Source organism: Hyla sarda, chromosome 1 (assembly GCF_029499605.1).
Source record: "Hyla sarda isolate aHylSar1 chromosome 1, aHylSar1.hap1, whole genome shotgun sequence".
Lineage (NCBI taxonomy): Eukaryota > Metazoa > Chordata > Amphibia > Anura > Hylidae > Hyla > Hyla sarda.
The window spans coordinates 422,072,271-422,094,170 of NC_079189.1; the positions used below are offsets into that span (position 1 = coordinate 422,072,271).

The window sequence follows — 21,900 nt, forward strand, 5'->3', positions numbered from 1 at the left end:
GGGTCTCTGTAAACAAAAAATCATAAAAAGCAATCGAGAATAAAGACAAACATGCATATATAATATACCGGACAAAAGAAAAATTATAATTTGTAGAATTAGGAATACCCATAAATTACACTAATCTCATTGTCCCGGTTCATTCCCCGTGGTTCCAGGATATCCAGTTTATGCATCCAAAATGCCTCCTGTCTTAATAGGAGTTTTTTTTAATACACTCTCCTCTGCGTGGGGGTAAAACCTTGTCTATAACCTGAAATTGCAGTTGTGCAATGTTATGCCCCATCTTTTTGAAATGTGCAGGTATCAGGAATAGTAAATTATTACAACGGATTGTTGACTTGTGTCTGTTTATGCGGTCTCCTACATGCTGGGAAGTTTTCCCAACATATAGGAGACGGCATGGACACTTAATCAGGTAGATAAAGTTTTTTTGATTTTCACGTAAAAAAAACTTTTACTGGGAAAACTTGACCTGTATGAGGATGGACAATCCTATCCCCCCCCCCCCTGATTATATTGCTGCACTGTGCACAATTTAAGCACAGAAATTTACCAAATTTACCAAATCTTGTCGGATCCCACATCCGCACGAATTCACTTATCTCTGAGGTTCGGGAGACGTTTGTTACACACCAAAAGGGTATTCTGAAATTCTTGTATTTCAGGGTATGCTTTACCTAAAATAGGCCAATGGCCAATGTGCACGTATAACCGCATCAATCTAACCCATCAAAGGGTTATACGTTCTGACAAATGGGATACGATTCTCCGTAGATTTCTTCTCGCGGGGTTTAACTGTGGAAATGGCATTTATCACCCTGTCGGGGTACCCTCTCACTCTAAATTTGTTGGTTAGTTCCCCCAAGCGTTTCACTCTTATGGAAGGGTCTGTATCAATTCTCTGAATCCTCTGTTTCTGAGAGAAAGGAATTGATTTTTTAATAGCTGGGGGATGAGCACTACTATAGCATAACAAGCAATTTTTATCTGTTGGTTTCTGATAGAGGTCTGTATACAGACCCCCCCTTGCCGTCCTTCAGTAGGGGGGTATCCCAAAAAATTTACCTACACAGTATCCACTGACATTGTGAATTTTAATTCATCCCAGATGTCATTCAAATGATCAAAAAATAGATCCAGAGATGAACGTGGCCCCTCCCATGTGCATATGATATCATCAATAAAGCGTCGTCATATATTGGCATGTGTCCTAAATAACTCATTACAGTATACAAACTGTTCCTCGAACCATGACCTATATGCATTAGCATATGGGGGGACCACGTTCGCCCCATCGCAGAACCCCTGCATTACACATGTCCTCAAATAAAACATAGTTCTCATTTAACACTATGTTGAGCATATCCAGAAAATAAACCTTGTTGGGTATCGTTATGCTCACTTTTCGTAGCAGCTACCTCACTGATTCTATACATTTCAAATGTTCATTACTGGTATACAAACTAACTACTTCAACCGTGACTAGTAGAGTAGTCTCAGAGATATCAGTAACATTTGCAATGGTGTTAAAAAAAATCCAACGTATCCATCAGAAACACCAGAGTTTTTTTTCACAAGTGGAGTTCAGGGCCTTTTCCAGAACAATTCACAAAGGAGATAATACTGAATCCACAGATGCTGCAATCAGGTGACCCGGCAGATCCTGCAATCTCTTATGGACTTTCAGTGATATATATTTATTACAGGTGTAACAGGATCAGTGGATTGGAGGAATTTATAAATTTTTTGGTCAATTACTCTGCATGCGAGATATTCATCCACTGTGGCTTTAATCAGTCTTTGTATCTAAGGTAAAGGATCCCTATGCAGGGGTTCATAAGTATCTCTATCCGCTTATTGTCTCAAAACCTCATCAGTGGACAGATCTCTCAAAGCCCTTTTCTCAACTGTAGACAAATTAGCATATACATGAAATTCACCTCTTTTCATTTTCTTTAATATGTTACCGACCTCATTTTTGACAATTTTACAATAAGTCTCTACCGGATGATAATGCTTAGGTGGAGTATAGCGACTTTTAATCTGTAGATTAAAGTCCTCCAACCGGATCATCCCTCTATCAGGAGCATCAGATACCACTTCTCTATAGGATTAGACTTAAGTCTAATGTTCCTGAACAAGCGCTGAACACTCTGTTTGACTGGTAATCTGCCATATCAGAGGAACTTCTTTCTCTTGTGTTGCTTGAGATCCTTCCGCAACCTCTCGATCCTGGTATCTAGTTCCTCACTGAATTTGGTGAAATCATCCACAGGTAAGATGTCTCTGTGCTGCTGTTCAGATGATGCGATATCCTCTTTAAGTTCCGTTATTGCTCGCTGCAAGCGCTCCACTATGAGCACAATAATATCTAGGGAGAACTTATTTAGTATACATTCAAAGTCCTTACAAAGCGACTCGTCCTCAGAGAATAGTGTAGGTCTTAAAGGGGTACTCCGCCCCTAGACATCTTATCCCCTATCCAAAGGATAGGGGATAAGATGTCAGATCGCCGGGGTCCCGCTGCTGGGCACCCCGAGGATCGCTGCTGCAGCACCCCGCTATCATTACTGCGCAGAGCGAGATCGCTCTGCACGTAATGACGGGCAATACAGGGGCCAGAGCATCGTTACGTCACGGCTCCGCCCCTCGTGATATCACGGCCCGCCCCCGTCAATGCAAGTCTATGGGAGGGGGCGTGGCGGTCGCCACACCCCCTGCCATAGACTTGCATTAAGGGGAGGGGTCATGACGTCACGCTGCTCCGGCCCCTGTATCGCCCGTCATTACGCACAGAGCGAACTCGCTCTGTGCAGTAATGATGGCGGGGTGCTGCAGCGGCAATCCCAGGGGTCCCCAGCAGCGGGACCGCGGCGATCTGACATCTTATCGCCTATCCTTTGGATAGGGGATAAGATGCCAGGGGCGGAGTACCCCTTTAAGTTAACCCTTAGTCCACGGGGAATACGACTTGTCCTGTGGTACTTCGCAAGGGTTAATTCATAGGCAACCAAACGGCTGCTCTCCTTCTCAATCCTCAGACGTTTTAACTCATCAGTCGGCATTTTCAAGAAGTCAGCTGTAGTAGATGTTTGCGAAATTATCTGGGTAGCCTCCTGCATGTTTGCTTATCATGATTTTTTGTTTACAGAGACCCATAGATTGAAATGGCGACTTTCAACATACAGTCAAGTGGATTCAAGTATTTGGATCTATGTTTTTTTTTATTTATGTTTTTGTTTACTTGGTTTCTATGGTAACTAATAACGTATTAATTAGGTGCCTGTCATGTCTATATAAACAGGTGTTGATGTGTAGATAACTGTACAATTGAAAGGCTATCCAGCCGCAACACGTTCTGCGTTTCAATTGCTGTAATATTGCATGCCATAATAAAATACAGAAGAAGCATTATTCCTAGGAGTGTTGGGATTCTTTCTATTACATGATTAGGTGTTATGCTTATTGGCCAAACAAGGGTAAAGAAACTACCTGTGTGTGCACTACTGGCAAACAGTCTAGGTCTGTTCCTGACCCCATCAAAGACTGAGAAATGGCTATGCACCATGTAGGGGGCTCTCTGAAATGATACATTAAGCCTTTCCACTCCTTGGCATCTACGTGCCTGGAAATCACGTGAAGCTTCTTAGTTTAAAATTGATAAATCAAATGAAAATGATTAGAAATAATTCCATTCCGACAATCCAATTAAAATGTGGAGTCTAGAAAGATGAATTACTTCACACATTGCATAAAGGTGACATCCTTAGCAGTCGGTGTGTGTGGATTTGCTTCATTTGGAGGGGAAGTCGTCTGTACTAGAAGAAGCTAATCATGAATGTCATTAGACTGTATCGGGAAGGTTAAAGGTTTCATTGATTAGCCGGCTGTAGGTGAACCCATAAGCTCCTACTGTACAGACAGCACTGTATTGATATAACTCCAATCGATTGGAGCCACTTTTAGTACTAAATGTCCTCTGCCAGTTACATGACACTTTTCATAGCAGGTTTTTTTTTCTCTGTACTGTCAACGTGCTATAGGTACATTTCATACCCTTACTCTTCTAGATCATCGACTCCCAAGGCAGTTTATAATCCCTAGTCTTTTGTAAAAGAAGCAGTAATAAGGCTGCTTTCACACTATGAAATAGTTTCGTTTAGGAACTTCCGTCACCAGTTCCGTCACTATATTGGCGAAACCCGGCCGTTACAAAACCCCTGACGGCCGTGACTAAATCGCATTGCAGCCTATGGGGTTTTGTAACTGCCCGTTTGCACCCGTATATGCCCGTAATTCATTGCAGGCGTTAAACAGTGATGGGACATCGTGGCGGAAAAATTACTGCATGTCTACGTTCCAGTATCATTCTATAGCTTTTTAGATACAAAACTCTAAAGTTGAAAAAGTTGTACAGCTTTGCAAATGCATTGCTTTATGTTTTACTGTCTTAACCCCTTAACGACATCTAACCTAAATGTACGTCATGATGCGGTGGGACTTCCCGCACCATGACGTATATTGACGTTATGACTCAATTGATTACTCACGATACAGGGCCTGGAGTATCGTAATGTCAGTGCTCCGCCCCCTCTGATCCCAGAAAAAAACTGCCCTACAATCTTGGCCACTAGGTGTCTCCCTTCTTTGTAATCTTATCCCCTGATCAAAATGGGTTTGGTTCTTAAAGGGTTAAAGTCAAGGCATGTTCTTACAGCCGAATTTTATCCATGTGATTTCCACTCTAAGACTGTGTCCCATCAATAATAGATATTTGCACCATAGTTTATATAGTGCACAATTTAAAATCTGTGTTCAGGGGGGGGGGAGGTAGTGTGCAGGTTAAAGGAGTTATTCACCATAAGGTGATTTTAGTAAGTACCTGGCAGGCAGTAATGGAAATGCTTAGGAAGGATCTGCGCTTGTCTTGGGGTTAAATGGCTATGTCATGAGATTACCATAACACTGTGGCTAGCTTTTTATGAGCTAGTATATCCTGTTTGACTTTTCTTTTTTTGCCTACAAATCCCATAATTCCATTTTCCTCATTCCCACACATCATCCAACCCATCCATTGAAACATAAATGAGCTGCATCTATTCAAAAGACCTGTGGTTTTGAATCAGGGTGCCTACAGTCAGGTCTTGGCCGCATTACAAGCTGGGAAAAATCTGAGACAACAGTCATTTTGTATGCTGATAAAAAAAAATTGGAGTGAAAATCACATAAGAATTGTGAGAAAACCATCACACATAGGTACAGACAATATATTATGAACCACACTAACTTTACAGCCCCTGTAGCATAGTCAAATAAAAATAATTCCTGGAATACCCCTTTAATTATCCCAGATTTAATATTGCAAATGCGTCAGAATTCTGGCACATTTTGTGCAAAAAAAACTGTCTCTTAAATGGCGTGCTCACAATTATGTGTTGTAGACACTTTCCCATCAGGGTCAACAAAGGGTTTTATGACCTCTTCTTCAGTTTTTAAAGGAGCATGGCCTCGATGCATCAAAAATGTGCCAACATTTTGACACATTCTGATTTGAACAAAACCGACAGAACAGGATGAATCAGGGTTACACCGTATATTGAAAGTAACAATAGTGACCTACAAAAAGCATGAATTCCCATATTTACAAAAAATATTTTATTGCATAAGATTTACTTTATTGTATATAATTAACATAATAAAGTTTAAAAAAAATGTAAAAATCTTTGGAACAAAATATATGCAGATTAATATGCAGGGACCCATCAGGCATACTATGAGGCCGCATTCCCGCAATGTATTTTCCAAGCGGAATTCCCATTGATCTCGGACTCTTGACAAAATCTTTAATATGCATTACAGTCTAACTGCTCCTGTAAAAACATGATATGTGGTTGTTAAGGGGTTAAACACAGAAAATGAAGAGTGCCTTGTCCACACTGACTGAACCTTAGTCGACTTCGATAATTCTATTGGTAAATTTCTATGTTCAAAACTATTGTATGTGACAGACTAGAGATGAAAAATAAACAGACTAGTACCGGATATAGATGGGCCAGTAGATAATGTGCCCAGTCACACCTCCCCTGTAAATAACTGCAGCTTACATTGTAGGAGAGAACAATGCTGTAATGATGTCTGTACATTGCTTTTCCCTGGCATTGGCGACAGAATGAGAAGTGATTATCAATTAGCATATAGTATTGATCGGGCTCATGGCAAGGCTCTGCTGACTTGTGCTCTAATAAATAAAGAGCTCACAGCTGCATTGTTAATCTGCAGTCCTGTCCTATCCATTGTATCTGCTGTAATCTCAAGCATCACGGGACATACCAAAGGAAGATCAGACCATCAGCTGTCCTGTATGTGGGTTCAGGGAGGAACTGACATTGTTACTTTTGTATTTTGATTATAGCTTCCTGATTTTAAAGCATATTTGTCAGATCCCCCCCCCCCCCAAAAAAAAAAAAATACAATAATAAATATAATACTTAGTACCTAACTTACCTCTAAAAATCCCTCGTTTCATTAGCTCACAGTGTTAGAAATCCTCTCAGGGGAAGGGGGTGTGTCCCTCCTGGTGGTGGGAGGTGATTGGTGTGTCTGCTCATGCAGCCTTGTCCATGAGTCATCTATTGTCCATGACTGATGGACAAGCCTAAAGCTGCTGCAGGACTGGTTAGTGTCCCAGTAGGTATGGGGACCCTTAGTGGTGGGATTTTCAGGAGCCGTTTTCTTATTAAATATTCAAAAAATTTTAAGCAATCATATTACAAAAGGTCTTCATCAGGAAAAAGTTTTGGATCTGACAGTGCCCGCTTAAATAAGGACTTTTTTTTTTTTTTTTTTTAAAGCAACAGTTCAGTGTGCTGTTCATTCCCTCCCCCAGTCCTTTATCTCTAAGGGTATGTTCACACGGGGCAGATACACTGTGGATTCTTTGATGAAGGGTGTCCACCATGCTGCACTTACCAGAGCTGCAGATCACCTCTCACTCAATCACTAGCCGAGGCAGGACACCAATGTGACAAGTGATTGGCAGCAAAGTGATGTGACGTGCCTTGCCATTTGCAGCCTGAGACATGCAGCGCAGCAGACACTGAGCGCAGATAGCAGGGGCTGTAGGGGGTTCTAGGTAGGTAAGTAGAAGCTTTTGTTTTATTACAAATGCTGAGCAAATTGCTTAAAACAAAGATTTCAGCAGCAGAAGTTTACGTGCTTAGTGTAACCTTTAGCTTGCTGTGCTGCGACTGTATTTACAAAGTGCTGCCTCCTATATCTAATCTCCCAATCCCCCATCCATTAAGTCTGCATGCTTGTCTTTAGCAGTTCAGTGCTTTTTTGTGACCCCTTTCATACTGTGCTACTGCTGTTTATTTATTTTATGCAGAAATAGCATCTTGCAAACTGAGTGCTTAAGTAACCGCTTCTCCCTCTACATGCCATCTATAGTACTGTACTGTGTAAATCATCCCCAGCACTGTTCCAGCCTGGACAGTGCACTTTCACTAGCACTATGTCATGGCATCTCAGAGGGAGTAAGTCCTGTGCTGTCATGTGGTTGGCCAGACAACTAAAGTAGGAAGTGACTGTGTGTACTACTAGCAAACAGCCCAGCTCTGGTCCTACCCCCAGAAATGGTGAGAATGAGAAATAGCTGGGCACCATGGAAGGGACCCTCGGGGGGGCTGAATAACAGCAATGAAAGCATTAAAATCACATTGCAACCAAAACATGCAGGAGGAGATTTATCAAAACCTGTGCAGAGGAAAGGTTGCTGAGTTGCTTATAGCAACCAATCACATTGCTTCTTTCATTTTTGAAAAAGCCTCTGAAAAATTATTGGATTGGTGGCTATGGGCAACTCAGCAACTTTTTTGCTCTGGACAGGTTTTTATAGACAAGTATGCTGGGAAATTGACATCGGGTTAACCTGCGCTAACCTGAATAAACAGGTAGATTGTGTGGGTGACCCTATTTCTAAATCTTCTTACCGCGTGGAAATCGGTGCAGCTGTTTAGGAGATATCCTCTTGTTGCTAATAAGGTATTTTCTTCTTAACTGCAATAGAGGCGGGCTGCTGCTATATGTGTAATGCTTTCTCCTGCCTGCCCCCTTAAGGTGATAACTCTGCCCCCTTCACTGACATGCTGAGGAATAGGAATGAACATTCATGGAGGGAGCGGGGTTATTGGCAGTATCGGGTGGAGAAAGTATTTAACATTGAAACCTTTCGTCACTTTCATGCTGCCTTAACCACAAGTCATCTGGGAAGTCCTGGTGGTACCTGTCTGCCCATCTCTCTCTCCATACTCACATTTAGGTGTATAACCTCTTTAGTGTTGCAGTGTAAGTACCTATAATGTTGTTCTCTTTTGCGACAGCTTGTGGTAGAATGAAGTGCAGGTCATTGACCTTGCTGAATGTATTATAGCATATTGGAACAACTGATGCTCTGTCTGGTACCATATGGATACAATTATCCCAGGAACATGCATACACAAAACACACCTCTCATCTATTGGTTACCCTAACTAATTTCTATAGATAATTTCCACATTCTTTTGTTTGTTCCACACCTCTACCCCTCATTAGTGACGGTAGCATGGCCTCATCACAGGATGCTTCTGCTGCTCTTATGTTTTTTTATGGTTGGGCCAAAGTTGGAGCTTGGTTTCTACCTTATCCAGCCAAAATATAGTCCAGTGTGCTGATCTTTTAAAGTCCAACATTCCTTTTTGTTTCTCCACTAGTCAAAGGAGGAAAATGCAACCGTGAATGCTCCTCATCGCCTCAAAAAAAGCATGCAAGAAGTATAGCTATATTCAATGAGCCACATCACCAGAACGAGCCAAAGAAAGGCACCAATTCGCAAACAGCAACCAATCACAGCTCAGCATTCATATCTATATAAGTTCTGGTAAAATGAAAGCTGAGCCGTGATTGGTTGCTGTAGGCAAATCAGACTGTTATGGTCTCAAACACTTGGGAAAATCTGGGCCAGTATTTTTATCATAGGAACATCCCTGTATGTGAAACATGTAGGGGGATATATATGTAATTGTATGTAGACTATAGTTTTGCTCTACATTTGTCGCAGTTACTTTTTTGCAACTTCAAGTCAACTATTTTCTCATGATTGTGTAGCTATGTTTTATCTGCAGTGGTCATAAATTTATCATGTGTGACTTTTGGTAAAAAAGTTGCAATGCCCTCAGTTTGCCCGAACCTGGTTCACAAAACTGGCAGTGGACAGTGTATAAAGTGGTGCACTGAAATGTACTAAAAAATAAAAACTAGCACCCATGTCATGCAACCAATATATATGGCACACGTGCACATTACCACCACCCAAATAAAGGGTGTAGAAAAAGCGTTCACCTACACCACTCTTGATAAATTCCCCCCCACCCCCAATTGACCTGCCGGTATGCAGCTTTATACCTACCTCTTTTGGCACATCATGTCTAGCCTTTCAAAAATTCAATACTATTATAAAAAATCAAGGATGTGTTGGATAAATTCCCAGTCTTATTTAATAGAAAAAGTACAAGTTTATAACGTTACCCTACTCTGTATACAGCTCAGATTCTGCTGTGCAGCTGTACTTACATTATGAGCAGAGGCATAACTAGCACCTTGGGTGATTTTAGAACTTATTCCCTGCTGTCCAGCTTGGTCCTTAGATAAACGGGTTGCAGTGGAATTTCTATGGTCTATTAAGATTCCCCTGCCCTCCCCCCAAAAATGATGATAATTTAGCTTTATGATCTCATATCCCAATCCCATATCCCGTCCTCATATCTCAACCTCCTATCCCGTCCTCCTATCTCAACCTCCTATCCCGTCTTCATATCACAACCTCCTATTCCGTCCTCCTATTTCGACCGCATATCCCGTCCTCATATCCAACCTTCTATCTTGTCTTCCTATCCCGTCCTCTTATCTTGTCATCATATCCCGACCTCCTATCTCGACCTCCTATCCCGTTCTTCTATCCCGACCTCCTATCCCTTCCTCCTGACCTCATATGCCATCCCCATATCCTGTCCTTCTATCCCGACCTCCTATCCCAACCTCTTATCCCTTCCTCCTGACCTCATATCCCGTTCACATATCCCGTCCTCATATCCCGTCCTTATGTCCCATCCTCATCCCCCGACCCTCACAAATGGGGATAGTTAAGGGTTAAATTACCTATCCTATATTTTAATTGGACATATAAGTAAAATGTAACCAAGTATTATAGAAATATCTCCAGACGTTTGGAAGTTATGCAGTAACATATATTTCCCACAGACTTGTATAAGACTTTAAACAAAAACCCTGACAAATGGGGGTGAGTAAGGGTTAAATCGCCTATCCTATGTTTGTTGTTGACATATAAGTAACGTGTGCCAAGTTTCACGTTAATATCTTTAGCCGTTTGGACGTGATGCTGGAACATACATACATACATACATACATATATACATACACACACACACACACACATACACGTTGAGTTATATATATATAGATAGAGATATTAATAAAATATACTTCTACTGTTACCAAATACTACCACGATACAAAAGAAAAACAAATATCAGCAACAAAAAATACTTACACACCATGACTAGATATTAAATTAGTGACAGAATAATACCACCATACTGTTACCATTATACTAAGACCAATATACAGTGATCATATAGAGGTAGACACCGACTGTTCTACCTCTATGGCTCTTTTCTCTCTCTTCTCCATGCTCTCCAGACTAGGGGTGTGAATCGGCAAGAATTTGGCGATACGATACATATCGCGATACACGTATGACGATATATTGCGGTATATCCCGATTCCGTCTCAAAAACAATGTCTTTTACACTTTTATTAAAACTATACACTTTATTAGACTTTTAGGAGGAATCATTAGATTCCTCAGACAGATGAATAGAGTTCTATTGAACTCCATTGATCTGCGATCCATTGATAGAGCCTAGTCAAGCCAGGCTCTATCAATGACAGAGCCACGGGACAGCAGGAAGCAGTGGATCGCCCACCCGCGATCATGCTGCGGGGGGTAATCCACTCCACTAGCCCACCAGGGAGCATTCACAGATCCCTTTAGACGCCGCTGTCAGCTTTGACAGCGGCGATCTAAAGGGTTAATAGCCAGCCACGGCGATCGCCGCATGCTGGCCATTAGCGACGGCCCCGGCTACTGAAAACAGCCGGGGGCTGCAGAGTACGGAGCGGGCACGAGTCCGGAGCCCGCTCCTTATGCCCAGAGCGCTACTGCGTCAGGTCTGGCTCTGCTTGCATGAGCCGGAAAAAATTGACCTGCCCGGCGCCTGGAACAGCATGTCCCGGGCATCAGGGCAGGTGAATTTTACATCCCTAAAAGGATCGATTCAAAAATATTTTGAATCGATTCAGTATCGCCAAATGAAAAATCGCGATAATCGCGCAAATCAATTTTTTTCTTACATCCCTACTCCAGACCACCATGTCACCTTCATGTGACATTGAACAAAACAGGAGTAATAATAAAAAAAAAAAAAGGCTTAAAGGGGTACTCCACTGCTCAGCGTTTGGCACAAACTGTTCTGAACGCTGGAGCCAGCGCCGGGAGCTCGTGATGTCATAGCCCAACCCCCTCGTGACGTCACTCCCTGCCCCCTAAATGCAAGTCTATGGGAGGAGGCGTGATGGCTGTCATGCCCCCTCCCATAGACTTGCATTGAGGGGGCAGGGCGTGATGTCATGAGGGGGTGGGGCTATGATGTCACAAGCTCCCGGATCCAGCGTTTGGAACAGTTTGTTCCAAACGCTGAGCAGCGGAGTACCCCTTTAATTTGCTGTGGGGGGGGGGGGGATTATGTTAAGAGGTACTTTTATTCACATAAAGGTAGAGTCGCCCTATCTGAAAGAGGCTCTGTGTCTAGTTACCTTCCACAGCATTTTTCCTAGCTCCTGATTTATCTCAAGATTTGTTTTCTGTAATAATAGTCTTGTTTGTTTCTTAGGTTTTGATTTTACTTGTACTATGGCTTTTCTGTAGCAGAAGTGAATCGCAATTTGCAAGCAGAATACACATGTAGAAAAGCTTGCGGGAGGAACATTGGGAGCGTTTAATATCTGACCTACTTAAAGTTGTTGCCGTATTTTCTCTTGTAATGAACACCTTCATATCACACCAAGTGGATGTGTCACCCCGCAAAAAAAGACTTTCAGAGCTGCTGCATAGTTGTGATGTGTTTACTCATTCTGTTACTAGAGTCTGTGGGTTCTCAGCAGCATTGTATTAAAATCTGGCGTGATTAATTTTCTGACCCCTATAACCTTTTTATTTCTCCGTATATCAGGCTGTGTGAAGGCTATTTTTTTTGCTGTTTTTATCGGTACAATTTTGGTATTGATCAGACTTTTTTGATAGCTTTTTTACTTTATTTTTGGATATGATGTTATAAAAAAAATATATAAAAAAAAATGCAATTCTGTGGTTTGGGATTTTTCTTATGTTAACGCCATTGACCGACAGGATATACAGTTATGTTTTATTAGTTGGGACAATTACGTACATGCCAAAACCAAATAAATTTTATTTTTATTATGTTTACATGTTTTTTGTAAGGGGGGGGGGGTAGGATGTGAACTTGGAAGGGGTTAATGTGGGTTTTTTTTATTTTATTTTTTTTACACTTTATTGGTTCGTTAGGGGACTTTTAGAAGGAATCCTTAGATTCCTCATACAGATCAATGCAGTTCTGTTGAACTCTATTGATCTGTACTCATTTCGATTGCACTGCAGGGGGCGATCCACCCCACCAGGGATGGTTAAAAGGTACCTTTTAGATCAACTTTGACAGCGGCAATTTAAAGGGTTAATAGCTGGTTGTAGCTCAGGACATGGACTGCTTCACTGCCTGATTTATTAAGAAGCGTGCACCTCATAATAACTCAGGGAAGCGGAAAACTGTGCACTATCATATTGATACCAGCATGTGAAACGCTCGTCTTAATTCCATTGTTATTTAATGGGGCTAAACTTAGCTGTTTCCTTACAGAACAAATAACATGCTACTTATTTCCACACTTTTTTTTTATTTTTATTTTTTTGGTGCATTAAGAAATTTCCACAGACGTTTTCTCTAGCATGTGAACAGGTTGCATTACCCCATTCACATTTATAGGATTTGGATTGTTGTTTGCTCTGGGCCTTACATGTAATGATGTTATTTAATAAAAGCCTTGTGTTTAATGGATTAATCCTGGAGTTATAATATTCCATACATTTCTTCTACAATGAGACATTCTAAGAATCTGATATGTTATGGAATGGTTATCTGTAATGACACCATGTTTCATTTCAAGGTCTACGGATCCCAGCTAACTGTGAACTTGTGGTAGGTGGAGAACCTCAGTGTTGGGCAGAAGGACATTGTCTTCTTTTTGATGACTCTTTCCTGCATACAGCATTTCATGAAGGTAGGTTTCATTATTTAAAAAAAAAAAGTTCTATATGTTATAATCAAACTTTATTGGAAAATGGCAATTACAAAGTACATATTGGCTCGCCTCAAATGTTGTACAGTCATGATATCCTATGTAACTATAAGATCATTGACAGTAGTGAAGTTGTTATGCATAGTCCTGGTCACGCTGAGTGTCAGAGAAAATATCATATCTCAGCACTTGTTATCAGATATTCCAACCTGATCTCAGCACTGTACTAGATATGAAAACCTCTTTAACTGGTTGTATGTTCCAAGAGCTTAAAGAGTTCCTAGTGTAATTAGCAGACACTTTCCCATTCACTTGCTTTTAAAATTATCAACATAAATATGTTTAAAATGTAATATAAAAAATGGCCACTGTGTGGCTCTGTTCTGTTCCCTGCCACAATTAATACAGTGAGTTCGGTCTCTTCCTCGCCTGGCAGGAGTCCAAACTCAGGAAGTGCTTCTCTGCACTGAGCTTGATTGACAGCTGTACAGAAAGTGAAAGCCTCACTGAAATCTGCAAAGACTGAATCATGCATAGAGTTTGAGGCATTCTATTCATCATAGCACTGCAACAATGTGAGGGCGGAAGTGGTCCCCCAGCAGGCTTTAGTGATGTCATGCCTGCTGGAAAACGCCCACTTTCTCCTGCTGGGAAATTGCAGGTAACTTTCTAAAGGAGAAGTCCCATGCCGATAAGTACAGGAAAAACATATCCCCTATCCGCAGGATAGGGGATACGTTTTAGATCGCAGGGGGTCAGAGCACTGTGGCCCCCGGCAATGTCCGGTTTGTAGCCTCGGCTCATGTTAGTTTTACTCTGCAGATGAATGAATCATAACCATCTGCAGAGTAAAATTAACATGTAAAATATATCACACGGTAAACACCATTTTAAATTAATATAAATGTTTTGTTTGTTTTTTTAAGTACAGTATTCTGTTAATTCTACCTCCAAAAAATTAAATCATAACTTGTGATTATGGGGATACCTAAGTTTTTAACTTTTTTAATTATTTATTATATTTACACTATATTAAACAAATTTTTTTTTGTAAATAAAAAAAATCATGTTTGTGCATTGCCATATTCTGAAAGCCGTGATTTATTCTTTTCTATGATATCCACTTCACAGTTGTAAAGTCCAGTTAGTTATGAATGCAACAATATCAAATATGTGTATCTTTCTTTTCTACTTCTGGGGGTTGCATGTGTTTTTATTATTTATTTATTTACTTTAAATGTATTGTACCATTAGGGACTTGATTAAGTGATCTGTACTGCAGTGTATTATGCCTGTCAATGTAACACTGACAGGCATTGCTGATCAGACTTTGTCTAAGGCAGAGCATAATCGGCTTCTGTAACAAGTAGACCAGAGGTCTCTGGTTTCTGGTTGTCATGGCTACCATCAGCACCCCACAATCGCTTCACGATTACCGATAGAGAATAGAGAGATCTCCCTCCCTCCGCACTGACAGCCACATCTAAAGCGGTAACTGCCAGGATCTCTCCTGACAGTTGCAGTCACGTACATCATTCTGCAATAGGGTATAATAAACTTTACATTTTTAATTTTAAAAGGGTTAAAATTGTTCAGGACTATAACATATTAGAACAGAAATGCATTCTGATTTACATTAAAAAACATTCTCTCATTTTAATTACTTCAGGATCAGCTGAGGAAGGACCTAGAGTCATTTTCATGGTTGACCTGTGGCACCCCAACGTGGCCGCAGCTGAACGCCAAGCCCTGGATTCCATATTTGCTCCTGGACGCTGATCTAAGAATACCACTTTTGCAACAAAACCTCTATGCTCATGGGATATTGCCCCCCCCCCCCCCCCAAAAAAAAAAAAAAAAAAAAAAAAAAAAACACTAAAAGAAAAAAAAAAGCTTGTTTCTAAATGAAAAAAAAAATCTGTGTATATTTACTACATCTCATGTTATCTATTTAATCATTGGCTTTTCCATAGGTTTACATTGTAGAAATTATGTGATGACGAAGCATATACATCAACTACTTGCAACTCTCTGGCACGAAAGAGCACTGAACTCGACTCAGCAGAAGAGAGCACTTAATATGGAAACAACAGACTCCTGGCTCCATATTTAATAAACAGCACAAACCAACCTTCTACTTAAAAGCTTATTAACAATGAAACCAAGGCTGGAAGAAAATCAATAGGCGCTAATAGGAAGTATTCAGGGAATGGCTGAAAAGACTCTACAATGCTCAGTTCTGTAGCAAAGACTGTATTATCTCACATTGCAGCTAATTCCATATTCCATTCTTTACTAGAATGCAGCATTACTATAGTATGTTACATGTTGCTACTGTATATTTATACAACTCTGAAATGCAAGTTAAGGATGTGACATAAAACGGTGTACTCATAACATGAACAAGACAGGACTCCGTCAGGTTCATGTCAAAGTCGATCAACCATGTAGGATTACCTTCTAGTTCTCATAGATATATTGGGGTGGTAACACCCACATTAATCATACGGGAGATGTCTCTCTCAGCCATGACCAGAAAGAAAATGAATTAATGTATTTTTTTTGTTTTTGTTTTTTGTTAAATGAGCTTCAGATCTGCATTCAGAGATCTCAGGAATGCAGTGGATAACGCTTAAGTCATAGAGAAAAATGAAAATAAAATTGAGGACTTCTACTATAGTACAAATTTCTAGAGACTTTTTTTTGAATTGACAAATAGGAATAAGTCTTCAGATGTCTTTAGATATTATCTTTTCAGATCTATATGAGCTCACTTATGTAGCCGTGAGCATCAGAAGGGCTGGGTCAAGATTATTTTTAAGGAATTTCAGAGATCTTGTATCTTTATCTGACCAAAGCATTTTTGTTTGATAAAAAGGAATATTTCCAGTTTGTCTGTCTGGTGTTCCAGCTCCAGATTTAAGAATCTCCGTTTCTGGTGGTTGTAAAGCAGCCATTTTGTCTTTAATGTTGGAGGAAAAAAATCTTTTGTCTTGTACTTTCTCAGTGCAAACAGACTTCATTTTGTTCCGTAATAAAAAAAAAATATATGATGATTTAATTTGGTAGTTTGTTGTGGGATAAGATGAATAAATGTTTTTCCATTTATGAAACCTGCGTCTGAAAATGTCAGTTTGGGATTTTTTAAATTCTTATATAGCTGTTTTATTCATGGCATGATAACAGCAAAAATATCATCTTATTTTTTTTTTATCAGTATTATTATTTATTTGATTTATCTATTAAGAGCATGGATGCTTCTAAACTGCTAGGTATTTGAATTGTAAACTGTGAAACATTTAAACCCAGTACAACAGAATTTAGAGAAAAGAAATAGATAAGGTGGTAAAAATATAAATATTCCTTATAATATACAAATATATTTTACAGCACAATGAATGTAACCTTTCTATAAATAGATTTTTGTTTTTGTGAGATATACTAAAGTAGGATGACCTCTGCACAGTAAGAATATGCTCCGATATGACCTCCAAACTACACAGCAACCAATACAAAAATTGATAATTAATATCTTTATTATAAGAATGAGATAAAATCACAAATGTTAGGGAACAGTCACAAATGATATAGGCTAAGAACATCACTGGAACCAAAACACAGGGGGATATTTATCAAACGATTTAGACTGGTTTTTCCTGTCTAAATTTGTCGCACAGAAAGTCGCAGTCTAAATATGTGCGACTTTTTTGCAACTTTTGCTCTAGAGGATTTTTAGAACATGATGCATTCTAGTCTATTTTAGACGGAAATGCATTGGAAAATGAATTGGTGCTGAATTTATCAAAAGCGACTTTTCAGCGACAAGTCGCATCGGCTGAAGGTACGCTGAAATGTCAGACCATGTTGGAGCAGGTTTAAATACAGTCTAAAATATAGATCCTGAAGTCTGTGCACAGAATTTATCAAGAGCCGTTCGCCTTTTGATAAATTAGGCGCACAATAGTCCGGCCTAACCCTCTGTAGTTTGGTCTATATTGATGCGGGACATAGACAGCTTTGATAAATATCCCCCACAGAGTTTATAAATAGATATGTCTACTTGGAGGACGCTAACCTGACGCACATTTTGGTAAGCAAGGTCTCACACTGGTGTTATCAATGGATATGTTTTATTATATGCACTTCTCTTATACTCTTATCCTCTTTGAGGGTTAATGACCGGCTGTGGCCATTGCAGTGTGCAGTCTATAAGCAGCGGCCCCAGCTACTGAAATCAGCTGGGGGCTTCCCGGTATGGAGCGGGCTTGAGTCAGGAGCACGCTCCATAAACCCTGAGCCGTACTTGTCGGGGGTTGTCGGTCCGGCTCTGCTTGCCCGAAGAATTCACCTGCCCGGCCCCAGGACTGCATGGTGATAGGATGTTCACATCCCAGGTATTGGTACCTCTGGTCATCTAGAGCACAAAAGGGGGTTCATGTTAATATATCATATCATTGGCCGATGAACAGTTGTTTCAGTGATCAGACAGAGGACCTTATGAGTATTCTGTCCAATCAATAAAGGGGTCTGCCAATTTTACAATATTTTAATGAAAGAGGTGTTAATGACAATATGTCACCTACTTATGTCTTTTTTAATATACTTGTGCCCCATTATGTAAATAGAGGATGCTCTGTCCATCACCCATTCTTCTGACCTGTCTGGACAGTGTTTTATATCCATAACTTGGCAGTATGCAATGTAGCTTTTTACCATACAATATCACATGTGATGTTATGGTCACATGCTCCTTTGTAGACCACCATGTTATAGACGGAAGCATTGTCCAGATCTAAGGAAGACGAGAGATCAAGGGGAAGCATGTGAAAGTTGGCTAGTAATATCATTAACCCCTTAAGGACCAGGCCCATTTTGGCCTTAACCCCTTAAGGACCAGGCCAATTTTCACTGTAGGACCAGAGTGTTTTTTGCACATCTGACCACTTTCACTTTAACCCCTTAAGGACCAAGGACGTACCGGTACGTCCTTGGCCCTGCTCTTCTGATATAACGCGGGGTTACACAGTAACCCCGCGTCATATCACGGCGGGCCCAGCGTCATAGTGAAGCCGGGACCCACCTCTAATAGCGCGCAGCGCTGATCGCCGCGCGCTATTAACCCTTTAGCCGCGTGCTCAGAGCTGAGCCGCGCAGCTAAAAGTGAAAGTGAAAGTTCCCGGCTAGCTCAGTCGGGCTGTTCGGGATAGCCGCGGCTAATCGCGGCATCCCGAACAGCTGAAAGGACAGCGGGAGGGCCCCTTCCTGCCTCCTCGCTGTCCGATCGCCGAATGACTGCTCAGTGCCTGAGATCCAGGCATGAGCAGTCATGCGGCAGAATCGTCGATCACTGGTTTCTTATGAGAAACCAGTGATCAATGATGAAGATCAGTGTGTGCAGTGTTATAGGTCCCTATGGGACCTATAACACTGCAAAAAAAAAGTGAAAAAAAAAGTGAATAAAGATCATTTAACTCCTCCCCTATTAAAAGTTTGAATCACCCCCCTTTTCCAATAAAAAAAAACACAGTGTAAATAAAAATAAACATATATAGTATCACCGCGTGCGGAAATGTCAGAATTATAAAAATATATCATTAATTAAACCGCTCGGTCAATGGCGTGCGCGCAAAAAAATTCCAAAGTACAAAATAGTGCATTTTTGGTCACTTTTTATATCATTTAAAAATGAATAAAAAGCGATCAATAAGTCCTATCAATGCAAAAATGGTACTGTTAAAAACTTCAGATCACGGCGCAAAAAATGAGCCCTCATACTGCCCCATACACGGAAAAATAAAAAAGTTATAGGGGTCAGAAGATGACAATTTTAAACGTATTAATTTTCCTGCATGTAGTTATGATTTTTTCCAGAAGTCCGACAAAATCAAACCTATATAAGTAGGGTATCATTTTAATCGTATGGACCTACAGAATAAATATCAGGTGGAAAAATGTACTACGTAGAAACAGAAGCCCCAAAAAGTTACAAAACAGCGGGTTTTTTTTCAATTTTGTCGCACAATGATTTTTTTTCCCCGTTTCACCGTAGATTTTTGGGCAAAATGACTGGCGTCATTACAAAGTAGAATTGGTGGCGCAAAAAATAAGCCATCATATGGATTTTTAGGTGCAAAATTGAAAGAGTTATGATTTTTTAAAGGCAAGGAGCAAAAAACGAAAATGCAAAAACGGAAAAACCCCCGGTCCTTAAGGGGTTAAGCATTAATAACTCTGGAATGCTTTGACCTATCATTCTGATTCTGAGATTGTTTTTTGTGACATATTCTACTTTATGTTATTGGTAAAATTTTGTCGATACTTGCACCATTTCTTAGTGAAAAATTCCCAAATTTTATGAAAAAATTGAAAACTTTGCATTTTTCTAACTTTGAAGCTCTCTGCTTGTATTCTAAATAAAGTATATTTTGATTCACATATACAATATGTCTACTTTATGTTTGCATCATAAAGTTGACATGTTTTTACTTTTGGACGACATCAGAGGGCTTCAAAGTTCAGCAGCAATTTTCCAATTTTTCACCTAATTTTCAAAATCTGAATTTTTCATGGACCAGTTCAGGTTTGAAGTGAATTTGAAGGGCCTTCATATTAGAAATACCCCACAAATGACCCCATTATAAAAACGGCACCCCTCAAAGTATTCAAAATGACATTCAGTAAGTGTGTTAACCCTTTAGGTGTTTCACAGGAATAGCAGCAAAGTGAAGGAGAAAATTCAAAATCTTCATTTTTTACACTCGCATGTTCGTTGTAAACCCAGTTTTTTAATTTTTACAAGAGGTAGATGGAAAAAAATCCTCTCAAAATTTGTAACCCAATTTCTCTCGAGTAAGAAAATACATCATATGTGTATGTCAAGTGTTCAGCAGGCGCTGTAGAGAGCTCAGAAGGGAGGGAGCGACAATGGGATTATGTAGAGTGTTTTTCTGAAATGGTTTTTGGGGGGCATGTCACATTTAGGAAGCCCCTATGGTGCCAGAACAGCAAAAAAAAAAAACACATGGCACACTATTTTGGAAACGACACCCCTCAAGGCATGTAACAAGGGGTACAGGGAGCCTTAACACCTCACAGGTATTTCACGACTTTTTGTTAAATTCAGATGTGTGGAAGAAAAAAATGTTTTCACTAAAAGCTGTTTTTTCCCCAAATTTTACATTTTTACAAGGGGTAATAGGAGAAAATGACCCCCAAAGTTTGTAACCCCATTTCTTCTGAGTATGGAAATACCCCATGTGTGGACTTCAAGTGCTCTGCTGGCGCACTACAATGCTCAGAAGAGAAGGAGCCCCATTAAGCTTTTGAAAAGGGAATTTGTTTGGAATGGAAGTCAGGAGCCATGTTTACAAAGCCCCCCCGTGGTGCCAGAACAGTGGACCCCCCCACATGTGACCCTATTTGGGAAACAACACCCCTCACAGAATTTAATAAGGGATGCAGTGAGCATTTACACCCCACTGGCGTTTGACAGATCTTTGGAACAGTGGGCTGTGCAAATATAAAATTACAATTTTCATTTTCACGGACCACTGTTCCAAAAATCAGTTACGCCCCTGTGGGGCGTAAATGCTCACTGTATCCCTTATTACATTACATGAGGGGTGTAGTTTCCAAAATGGGATCACATGTGAGTATTTTTTTTTTTTGCGTTTATGCCAGAACCACTGTAAAATCAGCCACCCCTGTGCAAATCACCAATTTAGGCCTCAAATGTACATAGTGCGCTCTCACTCCCCGCCGAGCATTTAACGCCCACATATGGGGTATTTCCGTACTCAGGAGAAATTGCGTTACAAATTTTGGGGGTCTTTTTTTTCCTTTTACCTCTTGTGAAAATAAAAAGTAAAGGACAACACCAGCATGTTAGTGTAACATTTTTTTTTAAAATTTTTTTTTTACACTAACAGGCTGGTGTAGACCCCAACTTTTCTCTTTCATAAGGGGTAAAAGAAAAAAAAAGCCCCCCAAAATTTGTAGTGCAATTTCTCCCGAGTATGCCATGCAATTTGCAATTTCTCCCGCCATGCGCATTTGAGGACTAAATTAGGGATTACATAGGGGTGGACATAGGGGTATTCTATGCAAGTGATTCCCCAACAGGGTGCCTCCAGCTGTTGCTAAACTCCCACCATGCCTGGACAGTAAGTGGCTGTCCAGAAATGCTGGGAGTTGTTGTTTTGCAACAGCTGGTGGCTCCATTTTGGAAACACTGCCGTACAATGGGTTTTTCATTTTTATTGGGGGGGACAGTGTAAGGGGGTGTATATGTTGTGTTTTACCCTTTATTTTGTGTTCGTGTAGTGTAGTGTTTTTAGAGTACAATCACACTGGCGGCGGTTTACAGTGAGCTTACCGCTAGGAGTATGCGCTGCGGCGAAAAATTTGCCG

The 21,900-nt window shown here is 40.4% G+C and overlaps 1 protein-coding gene across 3 annotated transcripts in view; it reads left to right on the forward strand.

Moving 5' to 3' along the window:
* Window positions 1-15,327, forward strand: part of ASPHD2 (aspartate beta-hydroxylase domain containing 2) — a 47,744-nt gene extending 32,417 nt beyond the window's left edge. For all 3 annotated transcript variants that reach the window (XM_056529165.1, XM_056529172.1, XM_056529182.1), the window contains exons 3-4: window positions 13,360-13,473; window positions 15,161-15,327. In XM_056529165.1, the coding sequence (XP_056385140.1) occupies window positions 13,360-13,473; window positions 15,161-15,270 (224 nt within the window). In that variant the 3' untranslated portion in view covers window positions 15,271-15,327. The remainder of the gene's footprint in view (window positions 1-13,359; window positions 13,474-15,160) is intronic.
* Window positions 15,328-21,900: the final 6,573 nt, after the last annotated feature.